The following is a 24,311-nucleotide window of genomic DNA, read 5'->3' as shown; positions in this document are numbered from 1 at the left end:
GTGTGTGTGAAATAGTACAACCAGTGATGAAACACAATAGGAATGTTCAATTGGTGCTGGTTTTATTTCTCACAAACTCGCTGAGCATCCCAAAACAAAACACTACAACGACCACAAGGTCAAATTATAGACTGTCCTCAACTGTTCAGAAACGGCTAATCAAAGTGAACCAATTGTCAGTGCCAAATGAAGACTAGAGTTTGTCATTGTCAACGCCATTTCCACCCAGTGTTAGCTGGACTACTATGAAGCAACATAAACTATGCAAGGCTGCGTTTTTAGGAGTCTGGAGAAGAAACTGTGTAGATAGCATTTGCTGACCTTTAAACTGTTGTTCGGTTGGTCAGACAGTCAGTTGCTTGTGTGTGTGTTCTGTTTTTAATTCTTTGTTTGTTTGTCTTTTTTGTTGTTGCTTGTTTGGTTTACTTTGTCTTTATTTATTTATTTATTAAGGAGATTTCTATAGTGCATAACTAAAATCTCGGAACACTAAACATGCATATGGGTTCAAACTGCTAGCCAGGAGACATTTATTTACAAATCACAGTCACGAAATAACAACATTGTGACGATTGTGCACGCTAATGGTTATGACACAATCAAATTATGACACGTACATGTACACGAACACATTTGTGAAATTAAACAAAAAATAACATCTTGTATCTCAGGTAGATCATAGGCATTCACAAAATCATTGTTGAAAGTGACATTCGGTGATCAGTTAGAACACAATTAATTGAGATGTCAAAATTTTCACTTCGTGAAAACAAAACTGTACATTGACAATTTATTTGGCGATACAAGGTGTTTATGTACAGCATGCCAGAGACATAGCACTCCACTTTATGTACACCACCAACAAACATGGTCTATTCCCACCACCAACAAACATGGTCTATTCCCACCACCCACATTATAAAGGAGACATGTAAAACATGCTGTCAAATCAACCACTCAATGATTTAACGGGGGGAAAACCCGCGTGCTTGTCAATTCGTTAGTGGAAGTTTGTATGGAAAAAAAACCCGGCTGCAAAATCCGTTTCTTACCAAAACACTGGATACATTTTCCACCCAAATGGCGGAGAAGCATATTAATTACGGCCGCGTTTTGTAAAACTGCAATCTGGTCGCATCAAACTGCAGTTGGAACAATTTGATTTAAAAAGGAAACCCCTTCTTCACACAAGAGCATCTCTGCCACCACAAGTGACGTCATGGCGCTTCTGCATAACCTAGGTGACGTCACCGGCTATCCAACGGAGATGACGTCAGAGCAGTCGACGTTGAAGGAAAAGTCGCAAACGTCCCTGACCTTGTCATAGAGGCGACCTTGGGGACAGGTGAAGCGCCACTTGAGGGCATTGCTCGACCCCAGACACACCCAGTACTGGTTACAGTTGAACCTGTCTCCAAACACCCCGGGAGCGAAGGGACAGTCGTCGTTGTCAGCTGTAGGGGGAAGGCAGAAGTTAATTAATATCTGTAGATAAATATTCACGATAACAAAGTTTGCAGACTGCAAATACATGAATAAGGACAACCCCTTCAGAGCTTTTTTTTAATTTAGACATTTCCAATTACGTTTTACGTTGGGTACTTCTATTGATTGACTGACAAGTCACGTGTTGCATTCCAACTGCCTTTAGGATACTTACACGTTCTAGTATATATACATTCATTTCATATTATTTCCCTTTCTTTAAACAGGGACTAAAATAGAACAAGCCAAATTTTTTTGTTTGTTGTTTGGCCTTTGCAAAATACCTGCTCTCCGAAGAAAAACAATTCTTTGTCGGACGTTGTCGATAAGCTTGCAAAACTTACCCAGGCCTGCTAAACAAGTCATCATGTGGATTCATACACAAAATAAGCTTGACAGGAAGACAGTCGATTCGACTTTGGGAGAGGCGAAAGGAAGACCAGCCAGAAAAAGAAGCGCTTACTTACATTGGTGGTCAGTTTGCCAGCAGAAATGTCTACAGAGTGCTGCCGCTACTGTCTACAGCCTGGATCCCACGAAAGACATCAGCGACAGCGGAGTTGTTAACGAGTGCTTCAGGGAGGTAGAGACGTTAGAAGAGAGTGACAGCGGAGTTGTTAACGAGTGCTTCAGGGAGGTAGAGACTTTAGAAGAGAGTGACAGCGGAGTTGTTAACGAGTGCTTCAGGGAGGTAGAGACTTTAGAAGAGAGTGACAGCGGAGTTGTTAACGAGTGCTTCAGGGAGGTAGAGACTTTAGAAGAGAGTGACAGCGGAGTTGTTAACGAGTGCTTCAGGGAGGTAGAGACTTTAGAAGAGAGTGACAGCGGAGTTGTTAACGAGTGCTTCAGGGAGGTAGAGACTTTAGGAGAGAGCGACAGCGGAGTTGTTAACGAGTGCTTCAGGGAGGTAGAGACGTTAGAAGAGAGTGACAGCGGAGTTGTTAACGAGTGCTTCAGGGAGGTAGAGACTTTAGAAGAGAGTGACAGCGGAGTTGTTAACGAGTGCTTCAGGGAGGTAGAGACTTTAGAAGAGAGTGACAGCGGAGTTGTTAACGCCGAGTGCTTCAGGGAGGTAGAGACTTTAGAAGAGAGTGACAGCGGAGTTGTTAACGAGTGGCTTCAGGGAGGTATAGAGACTTTAGAAGAGAGTGACAGCGGAGTTGTTAACGAGTGCTTCAGGGAGGTAGAGACTTTAGAAGAGAGTGACAGCGGAGATGTTAACGAGTGCTTCAGGGAGGTAGAGACTTTAGAAGAGAGTGACAGGGTATATCTACATTCTCCGGAATGGTTAGAAGCATGGAGATTGAAGCACAGCAAAATGAAAGTGTATTCTCTAACTTTGAGCTAGCTGTTGATTTCGCAGATACATTTTACAGAGGAAGAAAAACTACACAAAGCTATCTGTCACAGCTTCCTTGGCAAAACTGTGAGTACCTACAGTGCAGACGACTGAAGCAGAGCAAAGACTATTTCACGATTACTATCTCTGACATGTCAGCGGTTAGTTTCACACTAAACGTACAAAGAAAAACTGACTACAGAAAGCATTCTGTCATAAACCCGTATGTATCTTCGAAGACCCAGTAATCGACACACACACACACACACACACACACACACACACACACACACACACACACACACACACTGACACACACACATACCGGTACACACACACACACTGACACGGATACTACAACTACTTTTTCCCCATAGCCGGCTCAATTGATTCGTGCACACCGCCACACATACCTACGTACAATGCTGTCGAAGGCTGAAAAGACACGCTCACTAAGGAGACACATGAACTGTTTTATTGACGACTGTGTACAGAGAATGACGATACGAATTCAGGAGATGATGGCACTGACGACTCTGCAATGATGATGAATATGACATGTGAATAGCCATGTATAAATGGTGAACACAGGACCAACGCTCAACTCTCCTTCAACTCAAATCTCAGTCTCCAACAGAATATCATGGTTCTCAAATCAGAAAACCCCACCGACTCGCTTCGCTGGTAAATAACAACGCGACCCAGATAGGCTACTAGACTTAGTTTGGCACAGAATTTTGACACTGAATCTTCAGCTCGCCAACACTGAAATCAAAACGTGTCTGAATGTCACACGTGAAACATTTTCTCTATCTCGTCAGAAAAGTGTAAATTTCGCCCTATTTCATGGAAAAACTAGAATTCAGCTCCTTGTGTCTTCTAAGAAATTCTTTGAATTCACGGGCTTTTCCCAAAAGGTCCCCGTAAAACGCTAACTTACATTATTTTGTCCTTTGCAACCAGCGGATTTCAAATTTATTAATTCTTATTCGACTGCATAAACATTATCATAATTACGATGGTTTTCCTTGAGATAATTCCACTGAAACACCCCTCACTCTCACATCTTTCCGGTTCTTTTTCAGTCAATTCTTTCTAAACCGGAAGTCAGCAAGCAGACGACAGTTGAGTTCTAGCCGCGAAGCAGGGGGTAGTTGCAGTCTGGGTTACGGGAGCAGACGAAGTAGCGTTGGTCGAACTGTGTTCCTGGTGCACACTGGTAGCGCCACCTAGAGGGCAGCCAGCAGAACCAGAAGACGCCGCAGTCGTTGAGGTCACGGAAAAAGCCGTATTTTGCCGGACATTGGGCATCCTTCCCGCCGCTCATCACGGTGCTCGTTCTGATTGGGGTGGTGGTGGTGGCTGCTGTGATCACCGGTTGTCGGGTAGGGGGTGCTCGGGTATACCAGGGTCTCCTTGTGGTGGTGGGTGCTGTGGTGTACCATGGTCGTCGGGTGGTGGTGGGTGCTCGGGTGTACCATGGTCGTCGGGTGGTGGTGGGAGCCCGGGTGTACCATGGTCGTCGGGTGGTGGTGGCAGGCGTGTACACGGGTCGGCGTGTCGTCGTGGGACGAGCTGTGTGGGCAGAGAAGATAATTCTCATTTTATTTCACTGAAATTGCCGGATAATTAGGGTTGCTTCCTCCCGGCAGTGGAAAGCTAACAGCAACAAGAGTCGCGCTACCCAGGTGTTTGCCTTTGTAGGTGTAATCAGCCACCTGCGCTTATAGCAGAACGACCGAGGTCTTTTACAATGTCTCAAAACATATATGTTTAAAATGGTAAGTTGCCAAGAGGAAAATATGCTCTGAGACATTGATGGTATATTTGATGCAACAAAACACATGGCCACGAATCATTTTCACACACACACATACACACACACACACACACACACACACACACACACACACACACACACGCACACACACACACACGCACACACACACACGTACGCACACACACACACGTACGTACACACACACACACACCATTAAACAAAATCGTCTCACCTGCAAAAATGACGTCAGTAATAGGTAGGCCACATCACCAAATACGCCATGCAATGAATCTTCAGTTCCACCTCATGCAATCCGTTAAAGGGAACTGATATACAGGTTCCATGCAGATAGGTTTTTTGGATTCGGATTCAGCTTCATTCATCGTCCAAAACACCTTGTTTTGACATGCAGTACAACATATTGTTTGTGCATGCACACCGATACGCACCGTGCACGCCCCGTGATTTTCCACATTTCACGGAATACGTTCGGTGCAGTACAGAAAAATGATTATGACGTGGAGTAAATGCGCGTATACAAATTCACAAGACTCGTTATGATTGGTTAATTGTATGTGTACATTAACATCTGAGCACACGCGTTCAGCAACAATCAGAACAGAATGGAAATCCACAAATGAAATCAATATCGCATCACAATATTGTGGATCATCTTCATTTTCACATCTGATTGAATAACATGTATTGTGAAATACGTCCCAATGTCTATATGTCATCGAAGGATAATGTTTGCAAAATGGCACGGGTACCATAAGAGGGTGAACTAGTGTGTGAGAGGTAGGGGCTTTCAAAATTAGGTAGGGCCGTACTGGGGCTGGACCTATTGTGTGAGCCGGGGGGGGGGCGACTTCTCACATGAGGGAGGGGTACAGGGACTAGCTAGGCGGAGGATCCAGATGCTGTTGAAATTTAGCATTTAAAAGGGTTATTTGGTGTCTCTCCTTGAGAAAATCAGGTACGCCTTCATTTGCTGAGTAAGGGGGGGGAGGCTTGGGGGTTCCGGAACCCAGGAACCCCAAACCCCCACCCGCCCCCCTCTCTAGACCCAGCCCTGCATAACATGAACGGCTTTGAATGACATCAGCAAGCAAGGGCATCACAACCACTACAGTGTCTATCTAAATACATGTAGTGTACAAACAAGCAATTGCTAATAACAAAGCAACATGGCATATGTTGAACACTCTCTCTCTTTCTCTCTCTCTCTCTCTCTCTCTCTCTCTCTCTCTCTCTCTCTCTCTCTCTCTCTCTCTCTCTCTCTCTCTCTCTCTCTCTCTTAGTTTCTAAATAAGCAGAAAATGAGATCCCATGCTGTACAATTTAAAAAAAATATATATATATAATGATATGTCATAAGCATTGTTTGTTAGTCAACGTACCAAAGCTAGAAAGAATATTTCATCGTACACTTATTTTTCACATTCATGTTCAACAAAAAAGGTATATATCTGCTCTTCTCTGGCTACGTTTTCCCGATATGAAACACTTGCATTTGTATCAACTCTTTTTTGCAGATTCCGGGTCCCAATGCCCAGTTTTTCACCAAAAGAGGAATCGCAGTGGTTTTATTTTTTCCCTTTATTTCTTTCTTTCTTTCTTTCTTTCTTTCCTTTTTCGCTAAACAGTGATCTTTCATTTGCTAACTTCACCATCAAGGTAGATTAATGATCCTGTTCTTTGAACAGCTTGCCTCACCTTCAAGGGAGACGATTCTTATTTATTGAGTTATTTATTGAATTCGTGTATATATAACCATATTGCGAATAGACTCTTATCTTTAGTTTGATCTTTTCTTTTCTTTTTCTCTTTTTCTCTTTTTTTTTTGGGGGGGGGGGGGGGGGACGCTAGCCTGATCGTGTTAGTGTCTCTGGAAATTTCTTCTTAAAGTTCTGGAAGTGAGTCTCTGGAAGCTTCTATACCATCACAAAAATGTTCCAAACAACGCCCATGCCGCTACGAACACTACGACAGCGGTGCGGCGAGTGTAGGGGGTTGGTGCACCGTTGGTGATCTTACTTGTGGGCACGGTGGGTGGCAGTGTTGGCTGTACTGTTATCGGCGTCCTGGTGGTGGTGGTGGTAGTGGTTGTTGTTGTCGTTGGAGCTGTCACCACTCCTCCGTCAGTTGGTGCACAGCTACACACACCACGTCATATCATGTCATATCACGTCATATCACGTCATATCACGTCATGTCATATCACGTCATAATTATTATGTCATATCATGTCATATCACGTCGTATTGTCATATTATTAGTTCTTTCTAATATGCTGACTGTTAGCAAATGATAACAGACATGTCGATCATCATTTTGTATTTGATAACAGACATGTCGATCATCATTTTGTATTTGATAACAGACATGTCGATCATCATTTTGTATTTGATAAGAGACATGTCGATCATCATTTTGTATTTGATAAGAGACATGTCGATCATCATTTTGTATTTGATAACAGACATGTCGATCATCATTTTGTACAGACAGATTCCCTTTACAGAGCACACTATTCCATATTCTTTTGTCCAACCTTAGTGTCTCAGACTGCCTCTATCTCTCACTGCCTGTCTTTCTGTCAGTCTCCCTCTCTCTCTCTTTCTCTCTCTTTACGTGTGTGTGTGTGTGTGTGTGTGTTTGTATGCGTATGTACGTGCGTGCGTGCGTGTGTGTGTGTGTGTGTGTTTTTTTATGCGTATGTACGTGCGTGTGTGTGTCTGTGTACTCACTTTTGTCCGTTGATGAGACAGCTACTGATGGCTCGCATCAACGGGTACTTGCCCGCTCCACAGCTGTTTCCGTCAAAGTCATCCAGCTCTATGGCCCAGACTATAGCACCCCCAAAGCCTTGGTTCCTCATCCATGTCATCTGTAACATCATAGTCATAGAGGTCAAAGTCATCCAGCTCTATGGCCCACACTATAGCACCCCCAAAGCCCTGGTTCCTCATCCATGTCATCTGTAACATCATAGTCATAGAGGTCAAAGTCATCCAGCTCTATGGCCCAGACTATAACGCCACCATAGCCCTGGTTCCTCATCCATGTCATCTGTAACATCATAGTCATAGAGGTCAAAGTCATCCAGCTCAATGGCCAAGACTATCACACCACCATAGTCCTGATTCCTCATCCATGTCATCTGCAACATCACAGTCATAGAGTCACGCTGGTTCCTCATCCATGTCCCGGAAGACACCCAACCCCTCCCCTTACTCGGCATATGTACCTATTTTCTGCAAGAGAGCCTAAAACACCCCTTTCAAATGCTAAATTTCAACAGCAAGCCCAGAACCTCGGCCTGGCCAGCCCCTGTACCCCTGCCGGGGTTGTGTCCAGTCATGCGCCCCCCGGCCCCCCGCCCCCCCCCCCCCCACTCAAACAGTAGGTCCGCCCTGACGTACCTTGTACTGCAGACTGTTGATGTCATCGTAGGTGATCCACTGGTCTCCCTTGTGGGCGAAGGGCACCTTGCTCTCCTGGTCAAAGTCCAGGGTGTAGCCTCCGTTAAATGCCACCTCGCACACCTAGCGGATAGACACATTGATAAATATGTAAACAAATACCTAGCCCCCCAAAAAAGCAATTTGCGACAACTTTTCTACCCCAACTAAAGCATTCATTCCTGTGTCATTTCATTCAAACTATCTATGCCATTTAATGCACTCAACTTGTAAATTGACTGTCTGGCACACTTTTCGGATCACAGATTTCTTTTCAAGGGTCACGTGCCCGCCCGCTCAAATAAAATAGACTTGACAAAAACGTATATGCAAAAGTGGCCTGACTTCGTCTCGTAACGTTAAATTCCATGCACTGATGCAGATATCTCGCTTGTCCAGTTCAGTGTATTCAACTGCAACGCGAAATTCTTATGTGTTTTTATGAAATTCATAGTCTCATTGCTATTTGGGTTATTGTTGATCATATGGAATTTTATCCCCGAGTACGCAGTACTAGGGTCCAACAGACTTTAATTGTGTGTCTGTGTGTGTGTGTGTGTATCTGTCTGTCTGTCTGTCTCGACTTAACAGCTTATTGCTGGGAAACTACTGGGCGCAGTTCGTTCAAAAGTTGATACACTAACTTGATAATAGGTCCGATTGATCGTATTAAAACTTCATAATGTTACCTGGGACCTAAATGCGAAATATTCCACCAAAACGACTCTTAACGGGGGGAGTTTTTGCGGTGGGAGGCTGGTCGCTTTGCGAACAGCCTGAACTAAAGGGGAGACTTGGGCGGCCTGAGCCGAACACGTCACGCAGTGACGAGAAAAGCATGATTTGCAAGCCAGACAACGGGTGGGGATATGGTCTCGGCAAAGAAATTACAATGCAGGGTTTGGTCTCGGTGAAAGAGAGACAGAGAGCACGAGAGAGTCTATGGCCAAAGTGATCCGGGTTCGATATCCGGCATGGGCGGTCTATTTTTTTAATTTTTTTTAAATTCTTGTTTACTATTGTTTATTATGAACGTTTTAATGTTTTATTTTACTCTAATAATTTTTTTAATTGTGTAAAATAAATAAATAATTTTTTTTATTTTTTATTTTTTTAAATCCACGTGCACAAGACAAAAACTTTCATACTGGGGGAGCGAGCCAGTCTGAAGAGTACTCGGGTCCAGCGCGAGCGTTTTTTATTAGTTTTATTCTGTAGTCAGAAACTGAATAAGACAGGAGAGAGCGCTGTGACAATGTTCTGACTGACCTCATAGTAGGTGACGTAGCCAGCCTCCCCGCTGTACTGGCCCCTGGTCCCGGGTCCCTTGGCCGGAGCGCCCACCCGTGTGTCCGTGGGGTCTGACAGGGTCCAGGTGCGTCCGTACGTTGCCAGGCCAACCAGGGTCTTGGCGCGTGTTGCTCCGCCCCTCACCCAGTTCTCCGCCGTATCCGCCTGCAGCGAGAGGGTTCAAATCCATTTTGGACAAATGTGACATTGGTGGAAAACATCCTGGTAAAAAATGCAGCTAACATGCACCAAATGTGACATTGGTGGAAAACTTGCTGGTAAATAATGCAGCTAATATGCACCAAATTTGACATTGGTGGAAAACTTGCTGGTAAATAATGCAGCTAATATGCACCAAATTTGACATTGGTGGAAAACATCCTGGTAAAAAATGCAGCTAACATGCACCAAATGTGACATTGGTGGAAAACTTGCTGGTAAATAATGCAGCTAATATGCACCAAATTTGACATTGGTGGAAAACTTGCTGGTAAATAATGCAGCTAATATGCACCAAATGTGACATTGGTGGAAAACTTGCTGGTAAATAATGCAGCTAATATGCACCAAATTTGACATTGTTGGAAAACTTGCTGGGAAAGCGTTCAAGAAATATGCACCAAATGTGACATTGGTGGAAAACTTGCTGGGAAAACATGCAACAAATATGTCATCAAAACGCTGCCTACTGGGATCAGGGTCCATAAAAATTAAGATGTTCACCACGATTGATCAAAGTTCATCTAAAGGCTAGAATGGATAGGATCCAGTCTAAGGGCAAATGAAACATGACACAAATTAAACAAACGAGAAAAAAAATGGCCAGGCGCTCGAAAGGTGAACAAAGTTTGGCTAAAAAAAAAAAGGTAAGGAGTGAGAAATAGAGGAGTGGCCGGGTAGGGGGAGGGGGGGGGGTGGAGAGATTTACTCACGACGGAGAACTTGGACGCGTCAGTGCTGGAGGTGTAGAGGCCGGCGTTGTGTCCCGTCATGGGGTCCCAGGCACCGTGTAGGTCGTACGACATGATGTTGATGTAGTCAAGGTACCTGCACACCAGAACAACTCAATAACTGTACTCGGAAAGTCTGTAAGCTCTCCCAGCGACTACAAACCATTAGACTGATACGAGGGGAACAGATTATGTTTTGCAACCCAGGCGAACTACGGACGACAGTATTTCGCTTGTTTCATTACATGATAGACCAATTTCGGAAGACTTGTGACAATTTCTTTTACTTTATTCTATGTATGCAACCATTTTCGTTCCATGCGACAAAATGTTGGGTAGGGTGATGGGGTCTTCTCCCAACAGTGTTGACCTTTCCCGAAGGTATTTTCTACCTATGATGTATATTGACTACTGTCAGGAAAACTCTTTTCAAGAATGCCTTTAAAGTTGAATACACTGTTTTGGAAACCAATCTCCACACAGCCATATCAGCGTGATTTATTCTAAAGAATGACACTTCAAATGCTGTCAGATAATACTCTCTTTATCTAAAAAAAATACCAAAAAGCGAATTTTGTCGGTGGGTGCTTTACGGAACAGCAAGGCACCGCCCATCCTCTGAGTATGCAATGCCGACTCGCTCGCTTCGGAAAATCAAGTGAAATTGGGTCACTCGCTTTACGTCAAATGTATCTTTACGCCATTTCCCATCCGTTTGGAGTCGGTTCTAAATCTGTCGCTCTCTGTTCAACAAGAAAAAGCGAAGCAACCGAAACGCATGTTCAACATGGTTTGTTGTGTGTCAAAGGTGGTTCCGACAGTTCAAGTCTGGTGCGAGGACGTTGACAGAGGATGACCGTTGTGGTCGAATGGCAACGATCGTTATCCCAGAAAACTAATTAATTGTAGGGTTGACTGGTGTACCCACATGCTAAGAAAATTTGACGGAGGAAGGTTTCTTCTCGTTTGGTACATCGTAACAGTCGGCAGTGTGGGTCTTCCAAGATGACACAGCCCTGAAAGTGGCGAGTAGTTTATGGAAACGTTAATCTACTCGCAAAGTGCGAGTACAGGCACAACACGTGACCTGCCAGGACTGAACGTTGGCTAGTGAAGTATTTCCTTCGGCTAGTAAAATTTCAGAGGCACTAGCCAAAGGCTAGTGAAGCATATATGAGACTTTCAGGGCTGTAATAGCCTCACTTTTCGAGCTGTGGAATGTCGTATTCATCACTGACAGTGCTGTTACCAGCGGCAAATAGACAGACAGATCGACAGACAGACAGACAGACAGACAGACAGATAGGCTGACAGACAGACAGACAGACAGACAGACAGACAGACAGACAGACAGATAGACTGACAGACAGACAGACAGACAGACAGACAGACAGATAGACTGACAGACAGACAGACAGACAGACTGTCGGACGAATATATAGATCTATACACAGGCTGAAGCCACATGTTGTTGCATGTCGTATCCATCACTGACAGTATTCTACTCAGCGGCAGATAGACAGACAGATAGACAGACTGATAGACAGATAAACAGGCAGATAGACAGAACGACAAACAGACAGACAGATAGACACACAGATAGACAAACCGATAGACAGACAGACAGACAGACAGACAGACAGACAGGCAGACAGGCAGGCAGGCAGGCAGACAGACACACAGACAGTACAGTCAGACAGGTGTAAGCCTCACTTATCGAGCTCCGGGATATCGTATCCATCACTGACAGTGCTGTAGCCAGCCCCCACAGCGGCGGTCAGCAGGAGAGTGTCCCTCCCCGAGGCACGCGCCTCCGCCTCGAACCCATTCCTCAGGTCCTGGGGACAAAATGCAAGGTCAAGGTTATTGCACTGGTCATAAAGGTAACATACAGCAACATTTGCCTGATGCACAGCACTGGAGCACATGTAAATGTTGTACAGATTCACCAGGGTACATTTCACCATACACACACACACACACACAAACACACAAACACACACACACACACACAAACACACACACATATACACACACACGCACAAACACACACACACAATCACACCAGCACACACACACACACACACACACACACACCTGACAGAGCAGCACAAAGTTGGCCTTGTCCTCTGGCTTGCCCCCCTGAGCCACGTGACCCGGGTACTCCCAGTCAATGTCAAGGCCGTCGAAGTCGTTGTCGCGCAGCCAGGTGATGGAGGTGGAGACGAACTCCTGGCGGTTGGAGGCGGTTGAGGACATGGCGCTGAAACCCTCTGACCTTGCGGAGAACCCGCCCACAGCCAGCAACGTTTTCAGTCCCGGCTTCTGGCTCTTGAGGGCGTTGAACCGCTTGTACCTGATTGGGGGGCATCAAGGTAGGGTCAGGTTAGGTTAGGTTAGGTTAGGTTAGGTTAGGGTTGGGTTGGGTTAGGTTAGGCTAGGTTAGGGTTATGTTAGGGTTGGGTTAGGTTAGGTTTAAGTTTAGGTTCGGGTAAGGTTAGGTTAGGGTAAGTTAGGTTAGGGTTAGGTTAGCCAGTAGCGTCTTCAGCCCCGGATTTTGAGTCTTGAAGGCGTTGAGCCGCTTGTAGGTATGGGGGAGCATCAAATCAAAACTGACTTTTTTGTGGTGCAGCTATTTCTGCGGTGAGATGATCGAGAGTCAACATGTCGGACAGTCTACCTTTATACCGTTTACATTATCATATCCAGGGAAAGCAACAGTTTAAAAAGACAGGGGTGGGGGGATCATTAACTACTTGGTTCTACTGTGGTACAAAGGACATGTATCCAACATATGTGAGATAGACCACTCATGAGATAATCATTTCGTTCAAACTACACGTGTGTATATCATGTAAATGAGGTCTTGAAGGAACCTACTTGTTCCCTGCTTATGATTCCAAAATCACCGAGACAAACGTCATTATGGAAAGCAAATTGCGCCCGCTAATTCCCCTCGATGAATTGTTAGAACTAACACGTCACGCTACACTTCGAGACTGACGTTTCTTTGCTTTGACGTAAGAGATTGCACGAGGCTTTGGACAAACGTCATTATGGAAACACTTTTGCGCCTGCTGTTTCCACTGGAAAGGTTTTAGAACTAACAAAATGCTCACAGTCCATCCGTGTAGTCGAGGATCTCGTTCCACTCATACGTGGTGAGCCTGTTGCCGACCAGCTTGGCGAAGGAGTAGACGAGGTGGGTGCAGTGGGTGGGGTCGATCTGCTCGGGGAAGAACTTGCGGCCCGACCGGTACTGCGACCAGTTGGTGTAGTAACACATCACCAGCTTGTTTTGCGCCAACACTCAACACACAACACAAAATAGTCTGTTAAAACACAGCGACACCACTGAACACACAACACAAAATAGTCTGTTAAAACACAGCGACATCACGGAACACACAACACAAAATAGTCTGTTAAAACACAGCGACACCACTGAACACACAACACGCGCCACCACTGAACACACAACACAAAATAGTCTGTTAAAAGACAGCAACATCACTGAACACACAATACGCGCCACCACTGAACACACAACACAAAATAGTCTGTTAAAATACAGCGCCACCACTGAACACACAACACAAAATAGTCTGTTAAAACACAGCGCCACCACGGAACACACAACACAAAATAGTCTGTTAAAATATGGCGACACTGAACACACAACACAAAATAGTCTGTTAAAATATGGCGACACTGAACACACAACACAAAATAGTCTGTTAAAATATGGCGACACTGAACACACAACACAAAGTAGTCTGTTAAAATATGGTGACACTGAACACACAACACAAAGTAGTCTGTTAAAATATGGCGACACTGAACACACAACACAAAATAGTCTGTTAAAATATGGCGACACTGAACACACAACACAAAGTAGTCTGTTAAAGGACAGCGACATCACTGAACACACAACACGCGCCACCACTGAACACACAACACAAAATAGTCTGTTAAAATACAGCGCCACCACTGAACACACAACACAAAATAATCTGTTAAAACACAGCGACACCACTGAACACACAACACGCGCAACCACTGAACACACAACACAAAATAGTCTGTTAAAATATGGTGACACTGAACACACAACACAAAATAGTCTGTTAAAATATGGCGACACTGAACACACAACACAAACAAGAAATTCCTCCGATAGGAACTACACCCCCGTCAAAGGGAAATAACCTTCTCAGTTGGTGGCAGTGAGAATGGTTATTTCCCTTTGACCAACGGGGGTGTCCGTCTATACCAGGCCTTGTATAATTTTAATCCACCAATAACTCCCTAACCGTGTGTTTGACAGGTCCCAATTTTTGTAAGGACCGTCTCAGGAATGTATAAAACCTGTTCACCAAGTTTGGTAACGATCGGTCCGTTCATTCTTGAGATCTACTTGCGAACACAAACACATCGAGTGAAACCTATACACACCCCTATACCGGGGGTGTAAATACATAGTTACAACACAGCGCCACCACTGAACACACAACACACAACACAAAATAGTCTGTTAAAATATGGCGACACTGAACACACAACACAAAATAGACAGTTACAACTTGATGACGGTACGTGTCCAAGTGTAACGATGAAATCCTATGTAACAGCCAAGACAGATTGGGATGAAGCGTTCACACGTCAAGGACTGTGTTTAGAGGCTAGAGTCTACCCCTTGTAAAAGTGATAAAAACAAAAAGTGAATTCTTCTGTAATGGGGCCGTCACATGCGCGATTCAATCGTGCGATTTACCCTGTCACACGGGCGACTGAGTCGTGGAAAATAGCTGTTGGATTGTTGAACTATTGTTTATGGTCAGGTATGGTTTTCATACATGTTGTCTGATTGTTTGATCGTTTATTTGTCTGTCTATTTATGTGGTTTTTATTTACTAATCTGGATTCTTACTCTCAGCAACTAAATAACTACATGTAGTTGTATATAAAAAATGTGGGTGCAAATAACTAGGAATTGAATAATACAATGGGTTATCAGTTTAAAAAGAAAGAGAATGTGAAAAGCGAATGAATAAAGATCTTTTTTTAAATCAATATTATTAAACGCCCAACAATTATATGTTTGGCAAAATACAAGTTGACAAACAACAACATCAATTATTGAACCGGCTTGTTATCACTTTCCTGTCAAATTGTATCAGATTCTTTCTGTGGGGAAATCCGTAAAATTGAACACTGCTAATTTGTCTAAGCTTGTTATTCTGTTTTTAGAAAACATTTAGTTAGTATACTTACTTGCCATTATTTATGATTGGACAACCACATGTAATTAACTCTTGTGCAAGTGGTCAGATTCTATAAGTATTACTCTACTTTGATGTACCTTCATAAAATGTTATACATGTACTTTAGTTAGAACTTATTTCGTTCCATTACATGTTATAAACAAAATTAGGTGGACGTGACTAGGGAATTTAGAAACACCTATTACCCGCAGGGTAATCCTATGTTTTCAGTTTTGTTTTGTGTACTGTGACACTTTATACACCCTGTTCAACACAATCGGTCAACGGTTTGAGCGGAGGGTAAGCGTAATACGTAGAGGGGCGAATCGTTTCCAGGCACGTACACTGGCACTGCCCTGCACATCTCAACTTAATCCTCAAATCAAATACAGAAAGAATTGTGAATGTATTCCACGCTACTTTCAGTCACGTTCCATAAGCCTGAAGGATGGGTTTGGGTTTGCATGAGAACTTTCTTTTATTATTATTATTATTCAAATGATGTGAGAGCGTAGGCTTTCATTCAGGCAGGATACAGAATGCATGACTGTGTTGTGAGATGCTACAGCAACAGATGGTCCTGTTTGAAATTCTCTCTCTCTCCCTCTCTCTCATGGGGAACAAATCAATTCGATAAATTTGCCGTAGATTGTCAGGTGTTTCCGTAGTGTAGTGGTTATCACATCCGCCTAACACGCGGAAGGTCCTGGGTTCGAGCCCCAGCGGAAACATATTTTTCTGCATATTTTTGACTTTTGTTGAATGCGTCGGGAGTAATTTTTCAAAACGCAACAAAATAAAATGATAAGAGACTTTATGATGATTGGTTTTTTAACATTATAAACAGGTGTGTACAATCTATGATTATTTCACTGCTGGTGCTGTTGGTCTCAGTTGTAACGAATCAGTCTCTCTCTCTCTCTCTCTCTCTCTCTCTCTCTCTCTCTCTCTCTCTCTCTCTCTCTCTCTCTCTCTCTCTCTCTCTCTCTCTCTCTCTGTTTCACACACACACACACACACACACCTCTGTCACGTTTCAACCAAAAGTGATAAACAAGACTAGTACGATAAGCATCTGTTTAAACAAATGCATCAAAGTCTAATCCGAACATATGTCAAAGTTTAAACCCTTGGTTCTAAAAGATACAAAATGTTTTTTGTTATAATGTTTTATTGCATTGTATTTTTATTTTTATTTTTTTCTGGGTGATGTTATGATGTCAACATGACGTCCAAAATGTCCTCAACCTTCCAAGCAGTTTGGTGCTGTATGACGACGGAGAAAGAAGCTTTAAGTTCATCTCGGTTTCATAGGATGGGCATTGTGTGTCTATAAAATGTGTGTTATCAGCACAGTGCGAGTGATAGCCTTCTGTTTACACTCCCAGCCTTCTGTTCACACTCCCAGCCTTCTGTTCACACTCCCAGCCTTCTGTTCACACTCCCAGCCTTCTGTTCACACTCCCAGCCTTCTGTTCACACTCCCAGCCTTCTGTTTACACTCCCACACCTCTCAACACGGACTGTTCACACTCTCACACCTCTCAACACGGACTGTTCACATTCCCACACCTCTCAACACGGACTGTTCACACTCCCACACCTCTCAACACGGACTGTTCACACTCCCACACCTCTCAACACGGACTGTTCACACTCTCACACCTCTCAACACGGACTGTTCACACTCCCACACCTCTCAACACGGACTGTTCATTCACTCCGCGTTCGTCCCCATCATCAGTGTAGGTGAGGGAAATAGCCACACATGTCTGCTATGTCAACACGCCATTGTCACGATACGTTTTACACACACGTGGGCCGACGCTCCGCGCTACACTGACGCACTCTAACACGCTGGGCAGACAACGACAAACGCTGACATCGAGTATGTGAGTTTGTACAGCATTACTGACACGAAGCCCAATGGCCTAGGCCTCAAAACGCAGAAAGGTTGATTCGGACAAGTTCTAAGTACATATTGGCAACCGTTCTAATAACAATTTGTATTACCAATTCAGTGCCCCATATGGCTTTTTGACCAATCAGGACGGATTCACTCAATTTCTTGGCATCAGAGGCTTGACATAAATTAGGAAAACAAATGGTTGGACCCATCATGGACCGTAAGTCTCGTGCGTTTCGATTCATTCAAAGATGCAAAGATTTTCGTTGTTGATACAAAGGGACTTGACGCTCACTTTCTGCACGCTGAGAACGCCACTTCCTACAGTGACGCTGAGAACGTTCAAAAATACCATCAAAATATTAATTCTGCCCTACAGCGTTTTAGTTGGTCCATGATGGGTCCAACCATTTGTTTACCTAATTTATGTCAAGCATCTGATGCCAAGAAATTGAGTGAAGCCGACCCGCTTTGAATTTTCAACTGTAATATGACTAAGGAGTTACGCCCCTTATCCGTTCGTTATCAAAGCCTTGTGTAGGGAACGTCATGGCTTTGAGTTCAAAATGAATGCCGACTCGCTCACTTGAAATTTAAATTATCAAAGTTTGGAAAATCAAGTGAAATTGGGTCACTCGCTTTACGTCAAATGTATCTTTACGTCATTTCCCATCCGTCTGGAGTCGGTTCTAAATCTGTCGCTCTCTGTTCAACAAGAAAAAGCGAAGCAACCGAAACGCATGTCCAACATGGTTTGTTGTGTGTCAAAGGCATTTGACCTGATATTCATCACGCAAGGACAGGTGTGTTACTCTGATTGGCTGACCCAGGTCACGAGAATTCTTTGACTGACAGGTATAATCAGGTAGGAGCGCTCAAGTTCCCATTGCGGCTGTTCTGTCTAATTCGCGGGGTCGCTTCGAAATTTCTTTTGGTCGAATTAAACGGTAATAAAACCGTTATTTCTAATATGCTGACTGTTAGCAAATGATAACAGACATGTCTCACAAACGATATCAGCATTCGCCTAAAAGGCTCATGCTTGATATCTTTTTTCTCGACATGTCTGTTATTATGAGTTATTTCTAATATGCTGACTGTTAGCAAATGATAACAGACATGTCGAACAAAAAGATATCAAGCATGAGCCTTTTAGGTCATTTTAGTGCCGCTCATTGCCTTAAACAGATGAGTCTTTTTCCCATAATCTGAAAGAGCTTGCGACGTGTCAGTCCGCTATGAAGACGACAGGAAAGAGTTTAACACTACTCTTCTTGACAGCGTCTTCAAGCTTCCGTGAAAATAGTATATTTCATCCTTTCTTGGCAGCATTTTCACATTGAGGTTTTACTCCTGAGGCTGGAGTCTACCGATGGTAAAAGTGATAAACTCTTTTTAAAAATGAATTTTTCTATAAGTGCAAGAAGTGCTGAGATAATAACGACTTAATCATGGGTTAAAGTGCTTATTTCCAAGATAACGACTGAGTATTGGCAATCACACTTTTCCCCAAAACATCTACTGATGACATTTATAAGATTCTATTGTGAATATGTTAACAAATGAAAATCAAACGATCACAACCTGTGACAGAGGAACACGACAGAAGACAAAAAGCAGTTATTTTGCAGGTTAATTGGAAAACCCAATAAATGTATACCAACTTTTGAAATTGAATTTCAAGCATTAAAGAACAAACTTGACATTAAACGGGTAACAGTATTAAGAATTTTCTAAAACTTTGTCACTTCCAAGGTTTGGTATCCCTTTGACCAAAGAAAAAAATATGAATACTCCTTAACAAGCTAAATTTTGAACTGTGGTGCTTCTACTATCCTTAACCCCTTCCAATTTTGACATAAAACAAAAAAGCTTCTGGTCTATGACTGCGAAAAAGTTAAAAGATATTTTCAACAGTTTTTATTTAATTCAATGATTGCAACGGAGAGAAATGAAAAAAGAAAAGGAAGCGTAAAGCCCTTACTTATAAGATAATGTATGAAACTTAAGTATGGGGTATCCGACTTTTGCACAAGAAAGACCATTGAATAAAATTCAAAAGAAAATATATTCGATTTTCGAGCTTAAATATCTTGATTCTTTATTAATGTTGTCTATCTTTTTACTATAAGGCACACCAATTGGGCAAAAGACGTATTGTAATTCTACTTCCTGTTCTCGTGGATAGACTTTAACGTCAACATGATGCATATATACTTCTGCTGTCATCATTAACAAACAAGTTTCTGTCGAGAGAAAGCAGCCCTGTACTGTAAGTATAATATCGTGTACGATGAATGCCTTTTTTCTAATATTCTAGAATGACTTCAACATTCAGTTCTTCCAGCGTTCTATGGGACTATTTTTCAGCTCAATGATTTTATTTTTTTATTTTTCGTTAAAGACAAACATGTCGTCCTACATCAAAACCACAATGTATGCAGCTGATAAAAGGACATGGCCAAAAAGGAACCACGATTAACAGTGTCAACACAAACACAAAGTCTGTGTATATTCTCAGTGGGCTCTAACGGCCCCACCCCGCCTCAGAATGGGGTGTCATATGACTGTTCCCGAGCCTTTCACTCTACAGATTCCGATCCCTCCCACTCTGTGTCTTTCCCCGCCCACCACGCCTTGAGGTGTTGGAAGGTGAACACTGCGCTGGGAGATACAGACTTGGGATGCCACAGTGTCACTGAACTGTGTTTGCATAAACTTGGGATGCGACAGTGTCATTGAAATGTGTTTGCATAGACTTTGGGATGTCCCAGTGTCACTGAACTGTGCTGACATAGACTGTAAATGTGCCAGCCTTCTCCTGTAAGCAATCCTGGTTACGATTAAAGAGCTCCCTTCAACTTAGTGCACGTGCCAGAAATGAACAGCTTGGCTGCTTCCAGTGACATACTTGACTTATGTCTCTGGATTCCCAGGAAATCATAGGGCCGCTTGCTGCTGCCTGGGTAGAGTCGATTTTCTAGGGATTTATTGCAGACTAGTGTAATATTTATGAAGCAAAACATCTCAATGTAGTACAGAAAGCGTCTAGGGTGTTGCTTCTTGGTGCTTGTCAGTTCAAGTGAATGGATGCTCTAATTCCACGTAAAAGCATGCAGAGATCTGTGGCCGCGGTAAACATGGTGGAGTAGGCGGGAAGGACTGCGTCTGTGAGCCCCCCCCCCCCCCCCCAGTCTCTCCACACAGGCCACATGCTGTCACAATACAGCAGCAGAGAGATGTCACTATGTCCTGTGTTTACCGAGCGACCAGGACGTGATAAGTATTACCTCAAGTGACACAGAAAGTGAAGAAAGATACCCTATCTCAGCGTACTCCACTGGTTCACTTCAATCTGAACTGATGCAGTTAGCCTACTTTCAAGTGAGGAAGGATACCCTATCATTGCCTACTACGAGTATATAAACTGATTCGGTACAATTTTCTTCTTTTTCTTCTTCTTCGTTTATGGCATGAAACTCCCACGTACACCCGTGTTTTTGCACGAGTGGGTTTTTATGTGTATTACTGTTTTTACCCCTCCATTTAGGCAGCCATACGTCGCTTTCGGGGGAAGCACAATCTGAACTGAGTGAAGCCAGCCTACTTCCAAGAGAGAAAGGATACCCTATCATAGCTCACTTTTTCCTGATTCAGTACAACATGAATTGATACAGAAAGCCTACTTTCTGAAAGGAATTGTTGCTAGGGTTTAGTTTCTTCAGCACATTTGCCGAATACCAATACCAGTTTTGGCAATATTTAGAAGTTTAAGGCAGTCCTTGCGTCCCCCTGAAAAAGTTGGGCCTATCTGCGTCCCCTTCGCCCCACCCTGATGTGCCAAACTGACGGCACAGTTCTTGGTGATTTTAACGAACGGCCGGGTTTCATCGTTTTTTCCTCTACCGTCGCCCCCAAACATTGCTGATTTCAAGTGAGGAAGGAAACCCAGTACTGCAATCATTCCGTACAGCAGATAGCTGTGTGTGTCACAGAGCAAATATTATTCTCAGCATGTCAAGTAACATGAACCGTACCCAGAAGATGGTTCTGTCATGTAAATCGTGCGCACACATAAAAAACGTCCTCGACAAGATCCGTTTAAACATCCTGAATATCAGCGAAAAATGAGGTGCGGTACAGGTGTTCAGTTTGTTGTTGTACAACACCATCATATCTATGGCAGCTGACAATCCCTAAATGTCCCATCCGTCCAAAAAAACGGAAAGTGGAAAAGCTAGTGTGTGTGTTTTATTCGATCACAGAGCTTTCTTATGCAACCAACGCCTTTCACCCCAGTGCCCAATCTCAAACACATAATAGTGAATAAATACAATGTTTCTGTCATCGTAGTACCTTGACACCCCGTGACGGCCAACAAAACTTACATCTGAACACAGTAGCTCATCTCAAAATGAAAGAAGTTACAAACAACTGTAGGCTACTGCTAATCAGAGCAGAACATCTAAAGACATCATATGACAACTAAGGAAGTCTGTTAGTTTCTATGACAATTGCTTGGCACCCGATCATGGCGCCCAACAAAACCTACATCAGAAGAACACAGAAGCTTATCTCGAAATGAAAGAAGTTACAACTATGCTGCTGGTGAGAAGAGAAGATCTAGAAACTTGTTTTATGACAACTGAGGATTTCTTTTTTCTGTTTCTTTTTATATATAGCAACACCTTGGCACCCTTTGGCGCCAGCAAAAACTACATCAGAAGAACACAGAAGCTTATCTCGAAATGAAAGTTACAATTATAGTACTAGTCGGAAAAGAACATCTAAAGTCTTGTCACAACCAAAGAAGCCTATACAGTACCCTGGCAGCCGATTGTGACCAACAAAAAATACATTTGAACACAGTGGCTTTTCACGGAATTATACTGCAACACTGCAGTGCTGGTGCGAACAGAACATCTCAACATCTTTCATATGACAAATGTAGTATTACTAGCACAGTACCTTGGCAACCGATGGCGGCCAGCAGGAATGCCAGCGACAGCGGTACCCACGTCCTCATCCTGTCTCTCTCTGGACTCTACTGTCCCTCTCTCTGCACGCCGACACGGGACAGCCAAACGGGTGGATCTACCCGTCACACTGCAGCGGAGAGAGACTGCCGGACAGGTCCTCCGCACATCAAATAAAGTGGCCTCAGTTGCATTGGAGTGTAGGTAGGAGGGAAGGGGGTAGAGCGGAGAGAGGGGGTAGAGCAGAGAGAGGGTGTGTGTGTTGGAAAGTGAAAATCTCAACACAAGATCCACCTTGAAGAAATTAAGTCGTCCTTCGTGTTAGGACTGAGTGTAAGAAAGGCAGGGAGGATGCGGTGAAAGTACGAGCGGTGGACGCGCGACAAGTACAAATCTTCCCCACAAAGGGATTAAACCTGGGAAGATGTACAGCATATATTACAGCGCTGCAAAGTAGGGACAAGGTGCAGAGCGAAGTAAAGGCTGCAGGCTGGTTGTCGGGTGGCAACCACACAAACCTACACTGTGCACGGCCCGGTTGGAAGGTAGAGGCGGGATGGGGTGTGAGGGTAACGGCCTCGCAGTCTGTTGGACAGGGGATGACGTCATGCTCGACAGGTGCAGTTTACGTCAGTAACGGTTCTCTCAACTGCTGTAGCCTACAACCCCTACCCGCATCCCCCCCCCCTTCCCCATCGTTAGCCTCTCTTGGTTGTTTGTCACAGACACTTCTCTACAGGAAAATGCGGCCCGCGAGCTCAGTGAAAAATAAATTATCATTGTGTCATTCATTGGTGTGTCTACAGGACTTAGGAGTAGGATGTTTGGGTGAGTTTTCCCTCGATGCTTAGATATGACGTAACACAGACAACACAAGCCGAGGATTTTACTCGGGTGTTTCATTGTGATAATATTTTTAAAACGGGATATATAATAAGTGTTTAGAGTGTGCGTGTTCCACTCCAGAAAAAGCAAAAACTGAGCAAACACTCGGAATGACCAAATTAGCTGCTTGATCCCAACAGAAGTGTTACCAGAAAGAAAGACAAACTATTCATAAGAATGAGGGCGCGGAGTTGAAACCAGACCGCGAATCCCGTGAAAATCCTTTAGACAAGGTCAGGACGGCGTGATGTGACTGCTGACCACAGGGTCCCATGCGGATGAAGGCTCCGCAAGTCTTTCATCCGGGGCCTTTGCTCACGGGATGGTGGATCTCTCTCAAACCTTTCATCCTCAGTCCATACTGACAGAAACAAATTTGATGTCGCTCAGAATTCTTCGCTGCACGTAACTGATGACAACAAAGAACACAGACTCGTACCACGTACCAACAACGTCGTCGCTGTTTTATGGCCTTTCATGTTTCTGCTCACGACGCACGGTGTTTTGTGGTTACCTCCCTTTGTTCCTTGTGCAATTGACAATTAGGTGTAATTCGTCATTCGGGAGCGTATGAAAACTCCTTTCCTTTGATCTAATGATTGCTTATTTTCTGCACATTTTTTCACACCTGGGTGTGAAAACCAACGCCTGAGAACATTGACTTGCATTTTGTATTGTTTACTTAGCTGCTCTCTTCAACACTTTTTTGTGGACTCATTGACTACGCAACACTTGGGACATACCTTTGTGTAGACTTTAGTGGGGCACAAAATCAGTAAGAGATTGTAACGAAGCTGTTGTCAAATACCTGAGGGGTGAACTGGCTGACCTCTTTCGCAAACACCGAGCGTACTTCGAAAGAATGGACAAAGTCTGATGTGACTCCTAATAGGTGTAGTTTAATCAGTGAGTGTCGACCCTCAGTGGCTGTTTGTTCTGCGGTGTATTCCACTTTGGCTCACTTTCAAG

The 24,311-nt window shown here is 43.7% G+C and overlaps 1 protein-coding gene and 1 non-coding gene across 3 annotated transcripts; one reads left to right on the top strand and one right to left on the bottom strand.

Moving 5' to 3' along the window:
* Positions 1–45: 45 nt before the first annotated feature.
* LOC138958062 (chitinase-3-like protein 1) lies at positions 46–22,859 on the bottom strand. Of its 2 annotated transcripts, none has more exons than XM_070329121.1 (10): positions 22,450–22,859; positions 13,428–13,617; positions 12,406–12,664; positions 12,022–12,146; positions 10,291–10,405; positions 9,338–9,523; positions 8,030–8,152; positions 7,355–7,494; positions 6,642–6,760; positions 46–1,454 (listed from the first exon to the last, which is right to left on the bottom strand). In XM_070329121.1, exons 1-10 carry the CDS (start codon positions 22,505–22,507, stop codon positions 1,255–1,257), a joined length of 1,515 nt encoding a protein of 504 aa, XP_070185222.1. In that variant the 5' UTR covers positions 22,508–22,859; the 3' UTR covers positions 46–1,254. The 2 variants fall into 2 exon arrangements, with proteins under 2 accessions (XP_070185222.1, XP_070185221.1); XM_070329120.1 differs by lacking the exon at positions 46–1,454 and adding an exon at positions 3,278–4,399 and having other exon boundaries at positions 22,450–22,802.
* On the top strand, positions 16,234–16,306 carry Trnav-aac (transfer RNA valine (anticodon AAC)). The gene has a single exon. It is a non-coding gene; the product is annotated as a tRNA-Val (tRNA).
* Positions 22,860–24,311: the final 1,452 nt, after the last annotated feature.

Source organism: Littorina saxatilis, linkage group LG2 (assembly GCF_037325665.1).
Source record: "Littorina saxatilis isolate snail1 linkage group LG2, US_GU_Lsax_2.0, whole genome shotgun sequence".
NCBI classification, from domain to species: Eukaryota; Metazoa; Mollusca; class Gastropoda; order Littorinimorpha; family Littorinidae; genus Littorina; species Littorina saxatilis.
The sequence above is the reverse complement of the archived record's forward strand: the minus strand, read 5'-3'. Positions and strand labels throughout refer to the sequence as shown.

Excerpts from the sequence above, each read along its gene's own strand:
- LOC138958062 (XM_070329120.1), bottom strand. The coding sequence starts at position 22,507 with ATGAGGACGTGGGTACCGCTGTCGCTGGCATTCCTGCTGGCCGCCATC. Across the intron at positions 12,147-12,405 it reads ACTTTGTGCTGCTCTGTCAG|GACCTGAGGAATGGGTTCGA; the intron begins GTGTGTGTGTGT and ends TTTTGTCCCCAG. Across the intron at positions 6,761-7,354 it reads TGTCTCATCAACGGACAAAA|CTGTGCACCAACTGACGGAG; the intron begins GTGAGTACACAG and ends TGGTGTGTGTAG.